General features: G+C 45.1%; 5 protein-coding genes across 7 annotated transcripts; 3 read left to right on the top strand and 2 right to left on the bottom strand.

Moving 5' to 3' along the window:
* Nucleotides 1–597: 597 nt before the first annotated feature.
* Nucleotides 598–2336, top strand: LOC125552384 (F-box/LRR-repeat protein At2g43260-like). Its single transcript, XM_048715916.1, has 2 exons — nucleotides 598–758; nucleotides 869–2336. The coding sequence occupies exon 2, from the start codon at nucleotides 911–913 to the stop codon at nucleotides 2126–2128; it is 1218 nt and encodes a 405-aa protein (XP_048571873.1). The 5' UTR covers nucleotides 598–758; nucleotides 869–910; the 3' UTR covers nucleotides 2129–2336.
* A 3216-nt stretch (nucleotides 2337–5552) lies between these two features.
* LOC125552385 (protein GID8 homolog) lies at nucleotides 5553–12606 on the top strand. Its single transcript, XM_048715917.1, has 5 exons — nucleotides 5553–5989; nucleotides 6080–6186; nucleotides 9946–10077; nucleotides 10224–10380; nucleotides 12214–12606. Exons 1-5 carry the CDS (start codon nucleotides 5770–5772, stop codon nucleotides 12333–12335), a joined length of 738 nt encoding a protein of 245 aa, XP_048571874.1. The 5' UTR covers nucleotides 5553–5769; the 3' UTR covers nucleotides 12336–12606.
* Nucleotides 12607–12748: 142 nt separating this feature from the next.
* Nucleotides 12749–15652, top strand: LOC125552382 (pentatricopeptide repeat-containing protein At4g37170-like). Its single transcript, XM_048715912.1, has one exon. It carries the CDS (start codon nucleotides 13232–13234, stop codon nucleotides 15116–15118), a length of 1887 nt encoding a protein of 628 aa, XP_048571869.1. The 5' UTR covers nucleotides 12749–13231; the 3' UTR covers nucleotides 15119–15652.
* A 153-nt stretch (nucleotides 15653–15805) lies between these two features.
* On the bottom strand, nucleotides 15806–19304 carry LOC125552383 (protein NRT1/ PTR FAMILY 8.3-like). Of its 3 annotated transcripts, XM_048715915.1 has the most exons (6): nucleotides 19110–19304; nucleotides 18696–18795; nucleotides 17992–18209; nucleotides 17215–17761; nucleotides 16980–17059; nucleotides 15806–16751 (listed from the first exon to the last, which is right to left on the bottom strand). In XM_048715915.1, exons 1-6 carry the CDS (start codon nucleotides 19182–19184, stop codon nucleotides 15948–15950), a joined length of 1824 nt encoding a protein of 607 aa, XP_048571872.1. In that variant the 5' UTR covers nucleotides 19185–19304; the 3' UTR covers nucleotides 15806–15947. The 3 variants fall into 3 exon arrangements, with proteins under 3 accessions (XP_048571872.1, XP_048571870.1, XP_048571871.1); XM_048715913.1 differs by lacking the exon at nucleotides 16980–17059 and having other exon boundaries at nucleotides 15806–16764; nucleotides 17205–17761; nucleotides 18696–18798; nucleotides 19110–19300; XM_048715914.1 differs by lacking the exon at nucleotides 16980–17059 and having other exon boundaries at nucleotides 15806–16764; nucleotides 17205–17761; nucleotides 19110–19300.
* Nucleotides 19305–19895: 591 nt separating this feature from the next.
* Nucleotides 19896–22851, bottom strand: LOC125552381 (protein NRT1/ PTR FAMILY 8.3-like). The gene is made up of 3 exons (XM_048715911.1): nucleotides 22331–22851; nucleotides 21510–22066; nucleotides 19896–21013 (listed from the first exon to the last, which is right to left on the bottom strand). The coding sequence occupies exons 2-3, from the start codon at nucleotides 22049–22051 to the stop codon at nucleotides 20194–20196; spliced, it is 1362 nt and encodes a 453-aa protein (XP_048571868.1). The 5' UTR covers nucleotides 22052–22066; nucleotides 22331–22851; the 3' UTR covers nucleotides 19896–20193.
* Between the last annotated feature and the right edge of the window lie 106 nt (nucleotides 22852–22957).

Below are 22957 nucleotides of genomic sequence, written 5' to 3'. Positions count from 1 at the left end.
CATACAATAAGTCAGGATTGCCGGTGCAATAGACTCTCCTTCCAAGAAGAGGCGATACATCTTTCAATCCAACACTGAACTTTTGGCCAAAGCCTATCCAAATATCCGTTATTTACTCTTCTTCATATTTGACGGCAAGCCAATGTATCGTTTATTCAAGGATTTACTGGGGACAGTAAGAACAAATTTGATAGAATTCCTTCACGACTCCGAGCAGCCCTTATAAAAAAATTACAGAACTTTGACGGGTTAATTTTCTAGTCATAAGCATCACAACACTTTTGCACTGTGTCTCTAATGATTGTACCAGCTTCCTCATCTGCTTTGAACATAAGTAAAGCTATCATCCACAAACAAAGATATGATTAACCGGAAGTGCTGACGGAAAAAAATTGTTTTAGGATACTCTCATCGGTGTTTTTTTTTGTGACATGGATACTCTCATTGTTTTTTTAAGAGTACCCAATGGATGCTCTCATTGGGTGGAATCTGACCGTTGGTTGTAGTAGCTTTGACATGCTCTCGATCCAATTTGCAAAGTGGTCGTGGCCAGGCCCAGATGAAAAGGCCCAGAGAAAAAGAGAAAAAACCCAGAAGAGCAGGAACCCTCTAGAATCCCCAATCCGGCAATTCCCGCACGGCAGCGTTTCCATCCCCCCTTTCTTCTTCTTCCAACGGCCGAAAGGGTCGTTTCGCAAGTTCTTGAGCCGAGCGGGTCGAGTCCGCGGCCAGAGAGACCAACGGAAATCAAAGAACAGGTGAGTCCGCTCGCACCCGCCATTCCCGACTCGATTGCGGCTTCACGTACTGGGGTTCCAAGTTCCAACTATCCCTCGCTTGCTCATCCGGATCTGGGGAATTTTTGCAGGTTCGCGAACCCCTCCGACATCGCCCCCTCCCGTCCCGTCCCATGGCGACGGGGGAGACCGAGCGAGGCTCCTCCGACGGCCTCCCCGAGGACATGATCCCGGAGATCCTCGCCCGCCTGCCGCCCAAGCACCTCCTCCGCTCCCGCGCCGCCTGCAAGGCCTGGCGCGACCTCGCCACCGACCCCGCCTTCATCCGCAGGCACCACTCCTTCCAGCCACGGCAGGCCCTCGTCTTCACCTACGGCGTCGGCGGCTGCCTCCAGGCCGTCGACCTCGCCACCAACAAGCGCCGGACGGTCCTGCGGGTCATCCAGAGGGTGCCCCCGCCCCGCCCCTTCGCCGACGGCGCACTCATGGTCCACGGCTCGTGCGACGGCCTGCTCCTCCTCAGCTTCCACAGGTCCTTCTTCGTCTGCAACCCTGCCACGCGCCAAGGCGCCCGCCTGCCGCTGCTGCTTCAGGATGGCCGAGATGTCCTGGGGTTCTACCAGCACGCCGCTTCCGGGGAGTACCGGGTGCTGTACCACGAGGCTGGGGGCCTGGGCCTCCAGATGTCGCACACCTACTACGTCCTCACGGTGGGATCCCCGCAGGCCAGGAGCATCGACCTTCGCACGTCGTCGGCTGAAGTGGGCGCCGGGCTGATGGGAGGGCTGGAGCGCTCTTGCACATCGCCGCCCGTCCTTCTCCATGGCAGCCTGCACTGGTCGCCGCAACTGAGCCAAGGGGGCCACATACTGGTGTTCGACCAGGCTGCTGAGTCATTCAGGCGGATCTCTCCTCCCGCGCAGGCGATGCTGACCAAGGACGACCACACGCAGCTGTTTGAGATGGAGGGCAAGCTTGTCATGTTCTGCTCGCCCCAATTCGCAAAGAACTTGGCGGTTTGGTTCATGGATGACTACAAGGAGATGCGCTGGGTCTGGAAGTACTGGGTTAAGCTGTCCTTCAAGCTTGCTTATCAACCTATACCGTTGCCACCTTGTCCGATTGTCCTGTACCAGGAGGGGGATATGCTGGTGCCGGAGGAAGTCTCTGACAAGGTGTTGCATTGTGATAAGACGGGTAAATCGCTGGGGCCTGTTGACTGCTCTGCTGGGGGCACCAGAGTTACTCCACATATGCTCAAAGAAAGCCTTGTCCTCCATGACTTCCTTCAGATGCAGCGGAATGATGGTGCCTGTGAATGGTTCTCCGAGGTCGAGTTCGCTGATGGCTCGGATACTGCAATCGCTGGTGATGAAACCCAAACTGATTAGCTTCTTCTGATCAGTTTGACCTATTTGAACAGTTTGCCCCATTCATGATTCGCGCAGCGGTTACAGAGGTTCACAGATATTGATTCCTTCTTTCTCTTTTAATACGACAGCAGGGGTTTCTTGTAGTCTGTGCAATTATATCGTGTTATGTCTCAGTACAATGTATGTTGGATATTGCATGTTTTCCATAACATGGATTTTGAACGAATTGGATGTGTTCTGAACATGATTTCGAATGGCTTGGGCATCATATCGGATGATATACCTGCATGTCATGATTGTTGTTATCGAACTTGTTTGTGATACGGATACCGTTGCTATGTACTGTTTTCACTGCTGGAATTTAGGGTATCATAATTATGCTCTGAAGTATTTTTTTAGTGGTTGCAGTTGTAGATTTTGATCTGGAGCCGATGCTACTATGTTGTTTTTGTACTATTGTTGAGGTGATTGTTCTATAAGCTGCTCCTAATTGTGTCTACCGTTAGTGTTACATTCGGAGAAAAGCATATATGCACCTTGTTGATTAAATGGTGGTTATTCATCTTCTATATTTTTGAATTTTTGTCTGGTGAGTTATCTTGCTGATGTTTGCACCAGATTCATTCATGCTTTGTTGGCATCGTAGGCATTGTTGAAAACTGAACACTGTCATGCATGAAAATTGTGTTGTATGAAAAGATTTTAGGCATGTTGACTGCAATAGACAAAAGAACATTAGTTATGGTACTCCCTCCGTCCGGAAATACTTGTCATCAAAATGGATAAACGGAGATGTATCTAGACATATTTTAGTTCTAGATACATCCCTATTTATACATTTTGATGACAAGTATTTTCGGACGGAGGGAGTAGTATTTACTTACAGCTGAGAACATAGGAGTATTATATTGTGTTCAATGATCAGTAGCTTAGTGCTGGATTTGGAGAAAGATCGCTATACATTTGGAAGTGATGCCCAACTGTTGAACTTAAACTGTTGCTTACATAATGCCGTGCATCTTCGCACCATTGATGTAGTTACTAGTTACAGTGGAGTAGAACTGTGGCAGTGTTACATACCATGAGTCCATGACTAGTATTCATGAACTGGAATATGGGGTTGTTATCTTAAACTATAACTCCTTGGACTCAAATCTTAACACATTTTTGGGAAATGATGATGGTGAGTTCTATTATGCTTCAGTACACTATATGTTGGAAATTACAAAATTTCCATTGCATGAATTGTGAACGAATTGCATGTGGTCTGGACATGGTTTCGAAAGGCTTGTGCATCATATTGGATGGTTGCAGGCCATGATGGCTTTTATTGAACTTGTTTCTGGTATGAAAAGATTTTAGGCATGTTGACTGCAATATCCAAAAGAACATTAGTTATGGTAGTATTTACTTACAGCTGAGAACATAGTAAGTATTATATAATCATTATTGCTATGTACTGTTTTCGTTGCCGGAATTTAGGGTATCATCATTATGCTCTGAAGAAAAAAAAAACAGTCGTGCAGTTTTAGATTGTGATCTGGAGCTGATGCTACTATGTTGTTTTTGTCTCATTGTTGAGGTGATTGTCCTATAAGCTGCTCCTAATTTTGTGTACCGTTAGTGTTATATGCAGAGAAAGGCATATACGCTCCTTCTTGACCACATGTTGGTGATTCATCTTCTATAGTTTTGATTTTTTTTTGTATGCCGAGTTATCTTGCTGATGTTTGCACCAGATTCATTCATGCATTGTTGGCATCATAGGCATTGTTGAAAACTGAACACTGGCATGCATGAAAGTTGTCTTGTATGAAAAGATTTCAGGTATGTTGACTGCAGTTTGCAAAAGAACAATAGTAATGGTAGTATCTACTTACAGCTGAGAACATAGTACTCCCTCTGTATCAAAATATAAGACGTTTTTTGATACAAAGAGAGTATCAAAAAACGTTTTATATTTTGATACAAAGGGAGTATTATATTGTGTTCAATGATCAGTAGCTTAGTGCTGGATTTGGAGAAATGCCGCTATGCATTTGGAAGTGATGCCCTAACTGTTGAACTTAACTTGTTGCTTCCATAATGCCATGCATCTTCACACCATTGATGTACTCCGTAGTTACTAGTTACAGTGGAGTGAAATTGTGGCAGTGTTACTTACCATGACTAGTATTCATGCACTGGAATATCGAGTTGTTATCTTAAATTGTAACTCCTTGGACTCAAATCTGAACACATTTTCGGATATGTTGATGGAGACTATTAGTATATTGCGTGTGTTTCAGAGTCGTTTGAGTCAAAATACGAATTTGGCATGAGGGAAGCTAGAGGCCAACTCTGCCAGCACAGTGCCTGGACGATGTCGAGCTTTGGATTTTGATCTCATGGCTGTGAAGGAAAGCATGGTTGAATTTTTGTTCTTTTCAGAGGATTTTTGTCTGTAATGTGAGTTTGATTTGATGATTTGATCACATGCCGTAGCTTGTCTGTGCTGCTAGTGTTTTTAACTCTTGATTATTTTTTTGGTCTTCATGTTTTCCATGATGGATCAGTTGATCAATAAAAATATATTTCTACAATGGATTTAAACTTTCTTACTATGCTTTTTTCCCTTGCAAAAACTTTGTACTTCATGAGAATGGTGCTTTCACTTAAGAAATGAATATTCTTTTGCAATATGTAATGATATAAACGGTTGTGAGGGTCCATTTGTTAGAAAGATCAAATGGATGGCCGATGTTAAGGTACATGTATGAAGATCTTGCGGCTGAAATCTGTCGATGGCCTATGCTAAAGTACACGATGTCTATTGAGAACCGAAACAGTGGTACATTCTCCTTCCTGTGAGGTTAAGGGTTTTTCCTAACCAAGGGATTTCTTAACCGAAATAGTGGTAGGATTATTTTTTCTAATTCGTGAACATGTGTGTTGAAATAGATGAAACCAACAAGGATATGTTTAGTTCTAATAAAACAGTGACCATATATATATTTGAAAATGCTAAAAAACTGACGTTAGACTTTTGAGCATGGCAAACAAAATGTTTTTTATGATAAATTATGTGTCGCGAGCATTTTTAAGCATGGAAACTCAAACGTTTTTTAGGCGGATTACACTCAATTTGCCATAAAAAATGTTTGATTTGCCATGCTTAATAAGCTGACGTCCTTCATCCGTGCTTCGACGGTGCTTCGGTGGGCTGGCTTGGTGATTTAGCATGACTTAATTTCCATGCCAAAAGCTTATACGCCTAAATAATCCGAAGGAGGAGTACATTTCCCCTTTCCCTTTATATATTGACGGTTGTTGTGTGTTTGGATTGTGTCCTCGTTGAAAAATGCCTGGCCTGGAGCGTGCCTGAAAAGTGCCTGGCTTGTGTTTGGTTGCTACCCTGGAGAATTGTCTTTTTTAGGAAATTCGCTAGGTTGCTTAAGAAAACAAAGAACTACTCTCCCCACAGCTCCCATCCCTCGTTCCACCGGCCCCGACCTCGACCTCGACCACACTCTTCTGCTTCCCCAGGTCTTCCAATCCACCAGCCTCTCCGCCGCGAAACCCTAGCCCCCCTGAGCCACCCCCCGTCGAGGCCGCTGGCGGATGGCGAAGGCGTGACCGGCGCGGACAGCACCCCGTTCCCGCCCTCAGCCCCGCATCTGATGTTCCTCTCCCGCATCGTCCTGCGCGACCTGGACTCCATCGACTCCCCCGCCTCCATGGCGACCTCCAAGAAGGTGGTGACGCGCGACGAGTGGGAGCGCAAGCTCCGCGACGTCAAGATCCGCAAGGAGGACATGAACCGCCTCGTCATGAACTTCCTCGTCACCGAGGGCTTCGTCGACGCCGCCGACAAGTTCCGCGTCGAGTCCGGCACCCAACGTACCGTCCCACGAGTCGAGAATCATTCATCTCTCGTGATGCTCGGGGTATGTGGACACTGAATCGGCGTTTCTGCGGTTTTGTTTGCAGCGGACATCGACCTGGCCACCATCACGGATCGGATGGAGGTGAAAAAGGCGGTTCAGTCAGGGAATGTCCAGGAGGCAATCGAGAAGATCAACGATCTTAACCCCACGGTTCGGTTCTGTCGCCTCGCAATTTTAGTTTGGATTTGGAAATTGGACTGTCAGGAAAGTTAGGATGGATGAGGACGATAATGGTCCTGCTGTCCTGATATTTCGCTGTATATATGAGGACCTTGTGGTAGCTGACAATGCGAACAATATGGAAATATGCCAGGCAATTTGAATTAACTAATATATTTTGAACTAGAAACTTATTGCTCTTCAGATTACCAGTCTTTGTTTGGATTTTTGGATACAACTAATTGTACAAAGAAGAGAAGGGAGCTTCCAACTGAACGGATTGCACAATTTTCTCATATAACCCTAAAACTGTATGTCAGTTTCATGGTTGGAACTTAGAACCTGGTACTTTAACAACAACAACAACAACAACAACAACAAAGCCTTTAGTCCCAAACAAGTCGGGGTAGGCTAGAGGTGAAACCCACAAGATCTCGCAACCAACTCATGGCTCCGGCACATGGATATCAAGCTTCCACGCACCCCTGTCCATAGCTAGCTCTTTGGTGATACTCCAATCCTTTAGGTCTCTCTTAACGGACTCCTCCCATGTCAAATTCGGTCTACCCCGCCCCCTCTTGACACTTTCCGCACGTTTTAGCCGTCCGCTATGCATTGGAGCTTCTGGAGGCCTGCGCTGAATATGCCCAAACCATCTCAGACGATGTTGGACAAGCTTCTCTTCAATTGGTGCTACCCCAACTCTATCTCGTATATCATCATTCCGGACTCGATCCTTCCTCGTGTGGCCACACATCCATCTCAACATACACATCTCCGCCACACCTAACTGTTAAACATGTTGCCTTTTAGTCGGCTAACACTCAGCGCCAACATTGCGGGTCGAACCGCTGTCCTGTAGAAGTTGCCTTTTAGCTTTTGTGGCACTCTCTTGCCACAGAGAATGCCAGAAGCTTGGCGCCACTTCATCCATCCGGCTTTGATTCGATAGTTGACATCTTCATCAATACCCCCATCCTCCTGCAGCATTGACCCCAAATATCAAAAGGTGTCCTTCCGAGGTACCATCTGGCCATTAAGGCTAACCTCCTCCTCCTCACACCTACTAGTACTGAAACCGCACATCATGTACTTGGTTTTAGTTCTACTAAGCCTAAACCCTTTCAATTCCAAGGTTTGTCTCAATAACTCTAACTTCCTATTTACCCCCGTCCGACTATCGTCAACTAGCACCATATCATCCGCAAAGAGCATACACCATGGGATATCTCCTTGTATATCCCTTGTGACCTCATCCATCACCAATGCAAAAAGATAAGGGCTCAAAGCCGACCCCTGATGCAGTCCTATCTTAATCGGGAAGTCATCAGTGTCGACATCATTTGTTCGAACACTTGTCACAACATTATCGTACATGTCCTTATGAGAGTAATGTACTTTGCTAGGACTTTGTGTTTCTCCAAGGCCCACCACATGACATTCCGCGGTATCTTATCATAGGCCTTCTCCAAGTCAATGAACACCATATGCAAGTCCTTCTTTTGCTCCCTATATCTCTCCATAAGTAGTCGTACCAAGAAAATGGCTTCCATGGTCGACCTCCCAGGCATGAAACCAAATTGATTTTTGGTCACGGTTGTCATTCTTCTTAAGCGGTGCTCAATGACTCTCTCCCATAGCTTCATTGTATGGCTCATCAGCTTAATTCCATGGTAATTAGTACAACTCTGAACATCCTCCTTGTTCTTGAAGATTGGTACTAATATACTCCGTCTCCATTCTTCTGGCATCTTGTTTGCCCGAAAAATGAGGTTGAAAAGCTTGGTTAGCCATAGTATCGCTATGTCCCCAAGACCTTTCCACACCTCAATGGGGATACAATCAGGGCCCATCGCCTTGCCTCCTGTCATCCTTTTTAAAGCCTCCTTGACCTTAGACTCCTGGATTCGCCGCACAAAACACATGCTGGTCTCATCAAAGGAGTCGTCCAGTTCAATGGTAGAACTCTCATTCTCCCCATTGAACAACTTGTCAAAGTACTCCCGCCATCTATGCTTAATCTCCTCGTCCTTCACCAAGAGTTGGCCTGCTTCGTCCTTGATGCATTTGACTTGGCCAATATCCCTCGTCTTCCTCTCTCGGATCTTGGCCATCTTATAGATGTCCCTTTCGCCTTCCTTCGTGCCTAACCGTTGTAGAGGTCCTCATATGCCCGACCCCTTGCTTCACTAACAGCTCGCTTTGCGGCCTTCTTTGCCATCTTGTACTTCTCTATGTTGTCTGCACTCCTATCCAAGTATAGGCGTCTGAAGCAATCTTTCTTCTCTTTAATCGCCTTGTGGACATCATCATTCCACCACCAAGTATCCTTATCTTCGCTTCTCCTTCCCCTGGACACTCCAAACTCCTCCGAGGCCACCTTACGAATGCAAGTCGCCATCTTCATCCACACATTGTCCGCATCCCCTCCTTCCTCCCAAGGGCCCTCCTTAATGACCCTCTCCTTGAACGCCTGAGCTACCCCCCCCCCCCCCCCCCCCCCCCCCCCCCCCCTCCCCCTTGAGCTTCCACCACTTCGTTCTAGCGACTTTGGCACGCTTATCCCGCTGGACACGAATCCGAAAGCGGAAGTCAGCAACCACCAACTTATGCTGGGGTACAACACTCTCTCCAGGTATCACCTTACAGTCTAGGCACACACGCCTATTTTCTCTTCTCGAGAGGATGAAATCAATCTGGCTAGAGTGTTGGCCACTACTAAAAGTCACCAGATGTGATTCTCTCTTTCTAAAGGGGGTGTTAGCTACAATCATGTCGTAGGCTAGAGCAAAGCTTAAGGCATCTTCTCCTTCTTGAGAGGATGAAATCAATCTGGCTAGAGTGTTGGCCACTACTAAAAGTCACTAGATGTGATTCTCTCTTTCTAAAGAGGGTGTTAGCTACAATCATGTCGTAGGCTAGAGCAAAGCTTAGAACCTGGTACTTTAAGCAGAACAATTGCAATCAGACTAGCATATGGCATGGCATTGATTAGTTGTAAACTTTGGGTTCACCATTGTTTAACCCAATTCTGGTGATTGATGAGGTGGCAGCTGATTTCTCATCTTCTCATAAATACCCTGTAGTACAGTGGAGCAGAGTGTTAACCCAATAATGTGTGAGTTATGAGGTTTCTCTTTGAACCATGTTTGTTTTTCTCATTAGAAGTTAGCTCTTTTGTACCAGAAATTAAATCTTTGGTTGGTAGCTAGAAGACCACTCCTGCTCTGTTTTTTTTTATCCAATAGGATGCTATCTTGTGTATACTTCTGAGGGAAGTTCTGTGGTAATATAAAACCGGTGTAGGTTTTTTTTTGAGAAAACCCAAATGGCCTTTGCGTTTCATTGCATTGGAAAGAAAGGGAATTTACATCCTCCTAGGAGGCAGGTTTACACAGTTGTCAGATGATCAGTGGACATCCCAGGATGATGGCAAAACGACCCTGAGCCCTTGAGCCCCGGCCTTTGCCCAACATCGGGCCTCGTCCTTGATCCTGTCGACAAGCTCATTGAGCGATGGGCTCACATGGTCAAAAACGCACGCGTTCCTATGCTTCCAGATCATCCACGGCACCAAAAGCGCCATGGATTTCAGCGCCTTGCGGAGCGCTGGCGGTGTAGGGTTTTTATTGTGCATTTTTCACAATTGGGTGTGGCCGCACCCATGTGTATATTTTGAAGTGATTACTCTATAAAGCTTGCCTTAATTAGATTTTGACTTCTTGTCCTGGTTTCAATTTTGATATGCAGATTCTGGATACAAATCCCGAATTATACTTCCATCTCCAGCAGCAAAAATTAATAGAGTTGATTCGTGCGGGGAAGATAAATGAAGCTTTGGAGTTTGCTCAAGAAGAACTTGCACCAAGAGGCGAAGAAAATGTGAGTTGTAGTGTCTCTATTACTTTAGTTAGGACTCAAGAGTTCAAACCAATCTATATTAATCACTACGCACTAATATTTCTTGGCAATACCACTGATATTAAGACCATGTCGTGACATTATTTTTCGTTATTGAAATGTTGCAGCAAACCTTTCTGGAGGAAATAGAGAAAACTGTAGCACTGTTGGTTTTTGAAGATGTAAAAAATTGCCCATATGGTGAACTGTTGGACGTTTCTCAACGCTTAAAGACGGCAAGTGAAGTTAACGCTGCCATTCTCACAAGCCAAAGTCACGAGAAAGGTCAGTAGCATGAGGATGTGGATGTTGTGTACTTGTGATGCCTAATATTTATCCGTTTGTCTATTTCATGATTTAGTGAGACTGAGGTGTACCTGCATCCATGTGACATATGAACAACTGATATCAAATATCTTATTTTAGAATATGCTGCCTTTTGGTAAAAGAATCTGAAACTAACAAATTGTCAGATGCTTGGGAATTAGGAGCGTTGGGAGTTGATCGTAGGTTGTAGCTGTGCTCTACGGGAGGACGAGGCTTGAAGCCTCGTCGCCCCGTGGCAGGGAAGAGGAGAGGCGCACAAGGCGCAGGGTAACCAAGTTGTGTTTTTTCTTGCTTGATTCGTTCCTCCACAGGGAGGCAATATAAATAGTCAAGTTACATGACGACTCCTAGTAGAAATAGAAACAGACTCCTACTTGTTTTAGGAACAGTAGGGAAAACCTTCTTTGGGACAAAAAACCCTTCCGTTTCCAAACCTGATACTGATTGATACTAATTTGGACACCCCCTGTCCGCTGGCCTCCTCTCTCTGGTTGTACGTCTCCTATACGTACGCCCCCACATGACATCTCCCCCTCCATTCTGAAACAGCTCGTCCTCGAGCTGGAAGCTTGGATAGCGTTCTTTGAAGGCTGGAACATCCTCCCATGAAGCATCAGACGCCGGTTGGCCCTCCCAATGGATGAGAACCTGTTGCATACCCCTGAACAGTCGTGCACGCAGCGCCTTGGTAGGTGTTGGCTGAACACGGCCTTGGAAGATGGCTGGCAGCACCGGTGGAGCATCTGGAGGAGGGCCTTGGTATTTCTTCAGAACACCCACATGGAAAACATCATGGATGCGGGCGCGGGGTGGAAGCTCCAAACGGTAGGCAACGGAATCAATTTTGGCGAGGACTTTGTAGGGACCAAAGTACTTAGGTGCGAGCTTTCCCTTGGCAGCAGATCCAAGGAACGCTGCTGGACGGCGCTGCAAACGCAACCAAGCCCATTCGCCGACCTCAAACGAAAGTTCCCGATGCTTGCCATCATAGTAATGCTTGTAATGTTGCACAGCCGTCAGATGCCAAATTGTCAGATGCTTGGGAATTAGGAGCGTTGGGAGTTGATCGTAGGTTGTAGCTGTGCTCTACGGGAGGACGAGGCTTGAAGCCTCGTCGCCCCGTGGCAGGGAAGAGGAGAGGCGCACAAGGCGCAGGGTAACCAAGTTGTGTTTTTTCTTGCTTGATTCGTTCCTCCACAGGGAGGCAATATAAATAGTCAAGTTACATGACGACTCCTAGTAGAAATAGAAACAGACTCCTACTTGTTTTAGGAACAGTAGGGAAAACCTTCTTCGGGACAAAAAACCCTTCCGTTTCCAAACCTGATACTAATTGATACTAATTTGGACACCCCCTGTCCGCTGGCCTCCTCTCTCTGGTTGTACGTCTCCTATACGTACGCCCCCACATGACACAAGTGTATACCCTATCTAGAACAATGGATAGAAACATGATGCATTTATTCTCATTTTGTACCTCAAAGCAAAGCTAATACTGAATTTTGCCAGAATGTCACATAACTACATATAAATATAAGCAGACATGGCCATGCTCAATACTGGTAACGCTTAAGCTGATCATATGTGATTGGTGATATAAGTAAGAAATACTGATAAGCATGAGTCAAATTATTGCATAGGGCTGCTGCTTGATAATCATTTTGAGAATGTGCCATTGAAAAAAACATGAATTTCAAGGTTAACAGAATGAAAGTTTTGCCTTTTGTGTCTGCTCTTTCAAACTTGCTTCAATCGAAAGTCCTTGATCCTTATGTTTGTTGCATATAACAGATCCAAAGCTCCCCAGTCTGTTGAAGATGTTGATTTGGACTCAAAACCAGCTGAACGAAAAGGCGGCATATCCTCGAATCAACAACTTATCCACCGCCGCACTGGAAGATCCAGCAATATGAGCTGCTGTCCAAAGTGTTGGAGTGTTGACTATGGAGCTTAGGCACCAGCAGCAGCCATGTCTGCATGTACACTATCTGTCGTAGGTCTGTTGTTCGTTTCATCAATGTTCTAGCTTAATGCAAAAAAAAACACCAGATAGATGATCCTGCTCTCTCCTGTTGTATAGGTTGTTCTTGTCATTTTTTTTGAAAACAGAGATAAATGTTGCATTTGATTGTTGTTTACAAACTATGTGTTGTTGAATTATTGGCGATAATGTGTTGCACACCATTCATGTGTTCTGCTGGAATGATCCAAAGCAAGGCATCAAGTTCAGCTTGCCTACTGTACAGAAGAATGCTAGTGTTATTAATTTTACTGGTTTCATAGGAATACCATAAGTGAAAAATCATACTAATATTCGAATCTGTACCAAAAACCGTTGAAAGTCAGACGTCGCACATTTTCAAACCGAGGGAGTATCTTATTTGAAGGACCCTGATAAGTGTAACACGTGTGGCATGAAGAAATTTTGACCTGATGTTTTTTTATGACAAGTTTAGTTACCTGAGGATGACAACTTTAGTTGTGAAGCACGACAACTTTTGGTTTTGAATGCAAGTTTTAGTTTTTTTGATTTTTTTATGACAATTTTAATTCTAAAAACGTCACTCGTGCCACACTTGTGATCCTTATCATTTGGGTATATTTGAAACAAGTTTTGGATAGTTCGTAGGGCGCTGTGCCACACTTGTGACTCTTATCATTTATCATTTGGGTATATTTGAAACAAGTTTTGGACAGTTGGTAGGGCGCTGCGATCCTCACTGCCGTCCTCTACGGAGAGCTAGACGCAACTGCAGTGCAGTCTCGCTGCCGCCACCATGCATGCCGACGCCATTGCCACTACTCATCCATGAGGACCAAGCCCCCGACCTTCTCGGTCACCACCGCGTCGCAGCTCCACGACGCCATCGACCGCCTCCTCCCGCTGCTCCGCGCCGACGCCGCCCACGCCCCGGCCGCGCGCGCGCTCGCCGCGGCCGCCGCCTCGCTCCCGCCCTCCACGCTGCTCTCCAACCGCCTCCTCCACCTCCTCTCCTCCAACGCCGCCTCCCTCCCCGACGCCCTCGCCCTCCTCTCCTCCGCCCCGAGCCCCGACCGCTGCTCCTACAACACCCTCGTCGCCGCGCTCTGCCGCTCGCCGCGCCACCTCGCCTCCGCGCGCGCGCTGTTCGACCGAATGCCCCACAGGGACCAGTTCTCCTGGTCCGCCATCGTCTCCGCCTACTCCCGCCACGGCCGGCCCCTCGACGCGCTCGCGCTCTACCGCCGGATGCAGGGGGAGCCCGGGAGCGCCGACGCCGACAACCAGTTCACCGCGTCCAGCGCGCTCGCTGCCGCCACCGCCGCCCGGTGCGCCCGCGCGGGCAGGGAGCTGCACTGCCACGTGGCCAGGAGAGGGATCGGCGCGGGCGATGCCGTCATGTGGAGCGCGCTGGTGGACATGTACGCCAAGTGCGGCCGGTTGGACGATGCCAGGAGGGTGTTCGATGGGATGCTGGTCCGGGACGTCGTCTCCTGGACGGCGATGGTGGAGAGGTACTTTGACGCCGGGCGCGCCGGGGAAGGATTCAGGCTGTTCCTCCAGATGCTGAGAGCCAGAGGTGTTCGACCGAATGAGTTCACGTACGCGGGGGTTCTGCGTGCTTGCGCTGAGCTCGCCGTCGAGAGCCTCGGGAGGCAGGTGCATGGCCGAATGTCAAAGAGCAGCATCGGCGACTCGTGCTTTGCAGAGAGCGCGCTCCTGCACATGTACTCCAAGTGCGGGGACATGGCCAGTGTGGTGCTTGTATTCGAGGGGATGCCAAAGGCAGACCTGGTGTCGTGGACGGCAATGATCTCTGGCTATGCGCAGAATGGTCAGCCAGAGGAGGCGTTTCGCTACTTCGACATGTTCTTGAGGTCAGGAATTAGGCCTGATCATGTCACGTTCGTTGGTGTTCTCTCTGCTTGTGCTCATGCTGGTCTGGTCGACAAAGGTCTGGAGGTCTTCCATTTTATAAAGGATACGTATGGCATTGCACACACCGCTGATCATTATGCTTGCGTGATCGATCTACTCAGCCGATCAGGTCAGTTTGAACGGGCAGAGGAGATGATCAACAAGATGGCTGTCAAGCCTAACAAGTTCCTGTGGGCATCCTTGCTTGGTGGCTGCAGGATTCACAAGAATGTCCGCTTAGCTAGGCGGGCAGCGGAAGCATTGTTCGAAATAGAACCTGAAAATCCTGCGACCTATGTTACTCTAGCTAATACTTATGCATCGGTCGGTCTGTTTGATGAAGTTGAGGGTGTAAGAAAGATCATGGATGCAAAGGGCATAACGAAAATGCCGGCGTCAAGTTGGATTGAAGTTGGAAGAAGGGTGCACGTATTTCTGGTCGGTGATAAGTCACATCCTCGAACTGAAGAAATCTATGCCCTTCTGAAAAAGCTTTATGGGAAAATGAGGGAAGAAGGGTATGTAGCGGACACCGGATTTGTTCTCCATGATGTTGAAGATGAGCAGAAGGAGCATGACATTGGCTACCACAGCGAACGACTTGCTGTTGCATTTGGGATCATTGCCACTCCTGAGGGTTCCCCTATCAAGGTTTTCAAGAATCTGCGGATATGTGGGGACTGTCACACTGCTATTAAGCTCATATCGCAGATTGCTCAGAGAGAGATCATCGTAAGGGACTCGAATATATTTCATCACTTCAAGAACGGGGTTTGTTCTTGCAGAGACTATTGGTAATCTATGCTGCATATGTGGGTAGGTTTGACTTCTGATATATGGGCAACTATTATCCATTTTTTCATGGCTAAAGTCGATGTGCATCATCTATTGATTTAGCAGCTGGTGTCACATGAGGTTATTTTTTCGAGAAAACCCAAATGGCCTTTACGTTTCATTGCATTGGAAAGAGAGGGAATTTACATCCTCCTAGGAGGCAGGTTTACCTCCTAGGCTCATGAGACTTCTGGTGTCACATGAGGTTATTGCAATCCAGGCTCCAAGACTCCTTATGAAGCTGCTATTAGGAAAATGGCCTCCAAAGTTTGTAGCTCCGATACCTTGGACAATTTTTCTGCTCTGTTCAAAGGCTAAGTTATATACGTACATGTTTGCTTTCTTGTATTATAACATATCTTGTAAAGATGAGCATTTTGTACAACTGGTTTGCTAGAAATGATCAACCAACAATAACCCTGTCTTTGTTTGGCAAATCAGAAGGAAATTATACTTCATAAAGTTGGGTTTAATTTCAGAATTGTGGATGCTCTAAATTTCCGATATGCAAAGTTTCCCTCTTACATGAGCACGCTACCCACAATTATCAGTACATCTGTGAATAACGTGATGCTTTGAAAGGTATAACTCTCATGGTACTCATTTCATACAAAACCGAACCACCAAAGTATAAAAAAATCACTAGAAGAATTGCAAGAGAAACCCAATTGTAAGTCTTTTCTTGAAAACTTGCTGAGGAGGGTAGCTCTCAGTTTAGTCTATACAATGCATTGCCTCCATGAATATGGAATCTGAAAGTGCAGAAAGCTGATTTTTACAGTAACTATAACCATCACGAATTCTTATATTTGTATCTCATTGCGCAACCAATGTAAACCAGCAAATTTACAAAGCTGATCCCTGCCATCAACCAAAAGAACCGGTCAAGATGGCCTTCGTTCAAATTATCCGGGATCCATCCTGCATCTCCTCCTTGAGTTGTAAGGTATGACACCAAGGTCAATATGATTGAGCTTAAATAGCTTCCCACCGTGACCGTAACAAGTGCTAATGCAGCACATAAGCTCCTCATGGCATCTGGGGCCTGACTGTAGAAGAACTCGACTTGACCTATAGCGGTGAAAATCTCGGCAGCACCAGCAAAGCAATACTGTGGTATTTGCCAAAGAATGCTCATTGGAACAGCAACATTCTCATGGATGAGACCCTCAGTCCTGGCAATCTCTAAGCGCTTCAACTCAACAAGAGCTGCAGATACCATTGTCGCAATGGACAGGGCTAATCCAATGCCCATTCGCTGTAGCTCAGAGAAACCCTTTTCCCTTCCAGTGAACTTTCTAGCTATGGGTATGAGGACGCGGTCATAAATTGCAATCCAGATCATGACACTGATTCCATTGAAAGTAAATAGGGATGCCGGAGGAATATCGAAAGATCCAACCCGTTTGTCAAGAACCATTCCCTGCTCCACGAATACGGAGCTCTGAGCAAATACCGCGCTGAATATGATAGTAGTAGCCCAAACCGGGAACATTCTTACAAGGATCTTCAGTTCTTCCACTTGGGTGACAGTGCATAGCCTCCATGGGTTTGCAGAAAAGTCACTCTTGGCATCAGTAGATGAGATGATGGCAGCCTTGTCAAGGAATCTGTACAAAAGGGAAATCGATGGAATTTTTTAACAGTCATACAGCAAAGTAGTTTTGCACTAACACGAAATCTACCTACAAAAGTAATACACCGGGAGAAAGACAAGTATCACATTGAAAAGCAATAGTCCATCCTTATCCTGAAGTTATATCAGATTGAGCCCTACCACACCAGTAGCACTCATTATACTCCTATTGTATTATGTACCCAGTACCCACCATGAACTAAGGCCATACATTTTGGCATGGACGCCCCCTATCCATATTCCTTTTGTTGCATTTAGGTATTCATTTTCTGCAAACCTCAAATTGAAACCTTACTAAAGGTTGTGTCATACTTCAGTGTCTACATTGGTAGTGTAAGTAACCTGTGTTGTTTCATAAATACATCGACAGATGACACTAAAAGTAAAGCAAAGATGCAGGATAAGGATCATTACTCAAGTTCACTTGTGTGCTCCAGCTTCCGGCTTCCCTCTATTGCTGAATTTTGACTATCAACCTCATACAGAAGAGATGCATCGAGTGGCAACTCGATATGCCACTTACGGAATGCTGCGACAACAACCTGGCACACTCTTGTAATTGGACTCCCACCGGGTTTCTGAAATCTGTACATATTTGAGGCTGAAAAGAAGCTTGCAATAGCCAATGCCATAAATACAGTAGGAATGGCAAATCCTATTCCCCAACCTGAGTTATCTTGTATCCAAACAATAACAGTGCCTGATAAGAGTGCACCGACATTTATGCAGAAATAGAACCAGTTGAAGAAGGAACCCTGCTTTACTCTCTCTGTCGGATCACTGTCATCAAATTGATCCGCTCCAAAGGATGACACACAAGGTTTAATGCCTCCAGTTCCTAGGGCAATCATATAGAGACCCAGGAAAAATGTGCCATTCTGAAGTAGGCTTGGTTCTGGACAGACAGATCCTAAACATGAAGGTGGTTGAAGTGCTGGAAGTGATGCTGAAATCGTTAAACCAGCCAGACCCTTCAGCAAAAAGGGCGACACATGATTAAAATGGATGATTGAAGATATTGAGATGGACGGATAGATGGATCATTAGAATAAACCTGAATATAACAAAACCCACATGCTCATTATAGTTGTTCAAAAGTAAAAGATCTTTTGATTCAAGTACATGGATTCATATACCAGGATGGAGCATTATGGAACAAAGGAAGAAGAGAAAAGTTTGGGTTGCTTTATCTTATACTTACAATGAAATAAATCGATGAGAAAACAGCAATAGTCCAGTACTTTCCCCAATAAGAATCTGCTAGGATGGCTCCAACGAGGGTAGTCAGATAGCATGTCCCTTGCCAAGTGATAACATTTCTTGCAGCTTCAAGATTGCCTTGATGAAGCTTTATTTTCAGATAAGTAACTAGGTTTGTTGCAATTCCATAGTAGGCCAGACGCTCACAACACTCAGTTCCTGTCACCAGACTAGCATCATTGGAAATTGCCAAACATCATGCACAAAAGCCTCAAAAATGTTTTATGCCATATGATCAATAGTTTTTAGGCTAGTTAAAATTGTCTGGTACCATTTAGCTCTAAATAAAGGCTTCTTGAAGCTGCAAGATATAAACTGGCATACTATTATTACTAACAAGCAGTACCCAATAGGTCAAATGTTTAACCATTCATTAAAAATGGATTGAGGGATGTGCTAACTAAGCAAAATAGCTCACCACTACAGTAATGATCTGCTATGAGACTGCAAGGAGCTCTTGAGCAAAATTTGGCGCGATATGGCACTCAATTTGGCACAGAGAAGCATAATTTGGCACTCAATTTGATTTTTTTCTGCAAAACTTTTTGCAAGAATGCAGCTATGGCCAGCCAGTGCCAGCCGAATTGGATGAACCAGCACAAACCGTGTACAGAGGCTCCTATATTGTGTCACCCAATTACGTACCTAGGATGAAGAAGCAGGCTCGCCAGTTGCCCGTGGCGCGCCTCGTCGCAGGACGGCCTTTGATGTCGACGGATCCATCCCCTGTGTAAACACTTGCATCCTGCTAATCAAGAAATGGCAGCACTCAGACCAGACCACCCAAGGACATACCGGGTTGCATCCCATAATTTCTCCAACATGTACAGATAGTAGTATCACTGCTGGGCAGTGCCGCGCGTCAGCCTGTCTCCGGTTTCAGTTTGAACCCAGGAGGGTGGAGGATTTGTCAACTTGCTCTCCTCTCATTCCAGAGAAAAGAAGAGGGTGGGTGACCAGCAGGATAGAACTGGCTAGGATGAAGCTGTGGTCTTCCTGTGGCTCTGCGTAACGAAAATTCAGAGAAGAAGAGGAAAAAAGCAGTGGATTTTATACTACCTGGGAAGGAAGGAGGAGCGGCTCGTGATCCCCGTCCCCTTGGACCAGCAGTCTCCTCTCCTCTGCCGCGTCCATGGAGACGGCGGGTCGCCGTCGCGGAGATCGAATCGGCAGGAGCAAATCAGGAAACTGGGTAGAGGGAGGGCAGTATTGTATTTGCCTATTTGGGCTGGGTTTGACCTCCGAGTCCTGCCTGACTCCTCGAGTGCTTGAGGTTAGAGCTACTACTTTTTTTCTTCTGTGAGGGAGCTTAGAGCTACTAGTAGTTTTTGTTTAGATGTTTTTTAGTTTTTTTAGACTATTTTTTAGAATCATTTAGTTTTTTTTTAATTTTTTGAGACATATTTTGTTTTTTAGTTTTTTTAGACTTTTTTTAGTGAGGTGCCTGGCCTGGCCCTGAACCTGGTACGTTGGTGTTTGTCATGAACCAAGCCAGTAGCTCACCCGAAAAGATTGCCCTTGCATAAAAAGATAACCCAGAGAGATTGTCCTTCTCGTGCTGTTATTAGGGAAATGCCCTCCAAATTTGTACTAGCTGCTATTATTACCTTTGCACAATGTATCTGCTCTTTTGAAAGATTAAATTGTGTGCACGTGTCTTTTCTAGTATTACCATATTACAGAGAGTTTGCAAGAAATGGTAAAGCAACAGCAATAGAGAATTTATACTGTACTAGTATATCTTTGATTTTGGTTCTAGAGCTTCTCGATTTCTCAGTTGCAGTGTTAGCACTTACATGCATGTGCAACGCATAAATTTCAGAAAACAAATCTTTACGGGTCGCTTTAAGGAATAACAGGATGCTTTTGAACAGGAAAGTATTAAATGTGCATGTACAAAATTGTCTTTGTATAACTCTGGTGTTACAAACTTCATACAAAACACACTCACCAAAGTAATAATTTGTCTAAAATATACATCACTAGAAGAATTGAAGTCCTTTTCTTGAGGACTTTCTGAGAAGGGCAGCTCATGTGATGTCTTGGTCTATACAATGAACTGCTCCCATGAATATGGAATCTGAAATCACAAGAACTTATTCCACAGTAGGTATGCCCATCACACATTTTTTTGGAGAAACCATCACACATTCTTATATTTGTATTTCATCGCACAACTGATGTAAACCAGCAAATTCACAAAGCTGATCCCTGCAATCAACCAGAAGAACCGGTCAAGATGGCCTTCATTCAGGTTATCCGGGATCCATCCAGGATCTCCACCTCGAGTTGTAACATACGACACCATGGTCAGTATGAACGAGCTTAAATAGCTCCCCGCTGAGACCGTGACGAGCGCAAATGCAGCACATAAACTCCTCATGGCATCTGGGGCCTGATCATAGAAGAACTCAAGCTGACCTATATTAGTGAAAACCTCGGCAGCACCAACAAAGAAATACTGCGGTATTTGCCAAAGAATGCTCATCGGAACCACAGCCTTCTCATGGATAAGACCTTCAGACGCGGCAATCTCCAAGCGCTTCAACTCAACAAAAGCTGCAGACACCATTGCAATAATGGACAGCACCAATCCAATGCCAATCCGTTGTAGTTCCGAGAAACCCTTTTCTCTTCCAGTGAACTTTCTGGCTATAGGTATGAGAACACGGTCATAAAGTGGAACCCAGATCATGACACTGATCACGTCAAAGCTCGAGAGGGACGCAGGAGGAACATTAAAAGACCCGACCCGCTTGTCGAGAACCATTCCCTGCTCTAGGAACATGGAGGAGTTCTGAGCGTACACCGCATTGAATATGATAGTAGTTGCCCAGACCGGGAACATTCTTACTAGGATCTTCAGTTCTTCCACTTGGGTGACTGTGCATAGCCTCCATGGGTTTGTAAAGAGGTCACTCTTGGCATCAGTAGATGAGATGATGGCAGCCTTGTCAAGGAATCTATACAAGACAGATTGATGAAATGTTATAACAGTCATTATACAACAAAGATAAGAGTTGCCTACAGAAATAATACACTGGATAAAAAAAAGTGACAGTCCAGCCCTATCCTGAAATCTTAGTTATATAACGTTAACATTTTTATACTTGTAAATAAAATATCCGGGAAGGACTTATGAACATGTGTTGCACACATTATTGATACCAGCAGTAATAACTCTGCTTCTATTGTATTATGTACCTAGTACCCACGCGGGAACTACTGTGATGCATATAGTATGATTGCTTGGCTCTACTCATACCATTTTTATTGCATATATTTAGTTTGCACAAGCATCAAATTGAAACCTTACTGAAGGACCTTTTCGAAAATAAGTCTTACTGAAGGCTGTGTCGCAATTCAGTGCCTTCATTAATACCGCAAGTACCTTTTGTTGTTGTATTAATACATTGACATAAAAGTAAGGCAATGATGCAGCATAAGGAAGATAATTACTCAAGTTCACTTGTGTGCTCCAGCTTTCTGCTTCCCTCTATTGCTGAATTTTGACCATCAACTTCATATAAAAGAGCAGTGTCATGTGGCAATTCAACATGCCACTTACGGAATGCTGAGACAACGACCTGACACACTCTTGTGAGTGGACTCCCACCAGGTTTCTGAAATCTATACATATCTGAAGCTGAAAAGAAGCTTGCAATAGCCAATGCCATAAATACAGTAGGAATGGCAAATCCTATTCCCCAACCCGAGTTATCTTGTATCCAAACAATAACAGTGCCTGATACGAGTGCACCGATATTTATGCAGAAATAGAACCAGTTGAAGAAGGAACCCTGCTTTACTCTCTCTGTTGGATCACTGTCATCAAATTGATCAGCCCCAAAGGATGACACACATGGTTTAATACCTCCAGTCCCTAGGGCAATCATATAGAGACCTAGGAAAAATGTGCCATTCTGAAGTAAGCTTGCTTCTGGACAAACAGTTCCTAAACATGAAGGTGGTTGAAGTGCTGGAAGTGATGCTGAAAGCATTAAAACAGCCAGGCCCTTCAGGGAAAAAAGGAATACATGATTAATATGGGTGATCGAAGACATTGAGATACACGGATCGATGGTTCACTAAAATCAAACTGTATATAACAAGGCCGACATGTTCATTATATTTACTTAAAAGTAAAAATATTTTGGCTTCAAATGTTAAACTACTCAGAAATTACCAAGTTGAATGTGCAACATTGTTCTATGCCAGGATGGAGCCTTATGGAATAAAGGAGGTAGACAAAAGTTTGGTTAACTTTATCTTGTACTTACGATGAAATAAATTGATGAGAAAACAGCAATAGTCCAGTACTTTCCCCAATAAGAATCTGCTAGGATGGCCCCAATGAGGGGAGAGAGATAGCATGTCCCTTGCCAAGTGGTAACATTTCTTGCAGCTTCAAGATTGCCTTGATGAAGCTTTACTTTGAGATAAGTGACTAGGTTTTTTGCAATTCCATAGTAGGCCAGACGCTCACAACACTCATTTCCTGTCACCAGACTAGTATCATTGGAACTTGCCAAAGCTCATTGCTGTATATACAAAATATGCACAAGAGTCCCCAAATGCTTTGTACCACATGGCTAATAGTGTGCTAGGCAAGCTAAAACAGATTCGTACCATATATCTCTAAATAAAGGATCTTCTAATTCCGATAAAATTCAAATTTTTAGAAGCCGGCATACTATTATACTAACTTACAGGCAGCACCAAATACTTCAAATGTTTAATCGTCCAGAAAAGAACATGTATTGGGGATGTGCATACTAAGGAAAATAGCCCGCTGGTGCAGTAATTATTTGTTATGAAAAAGTAAGGAGTTTCGTCAGTGAACAACTACTTTGCCAAAATTTGTGTGAGACGTCATTCAACATGGATTTTAGCAAACCATGTAAAAG

The sequence above is a fragment of the Triticum urartu genome, chromosome 4 (genome assembly GCF_003073215.2).
Source record: "Triticum urartu cultivar G1812 chromosome 4, Tu2.1, whole genome shotgun sequence".
Classification (NCBI taxonomy): Eukaryota; Viridiplantae; Streptophyta; class Magnoliopsida; order Poales; family Poaceae; genus Triticum; species Triticum urartu.
This window is presented reverse-complemented; position numbering and strand designations above follow the sequence as displayed.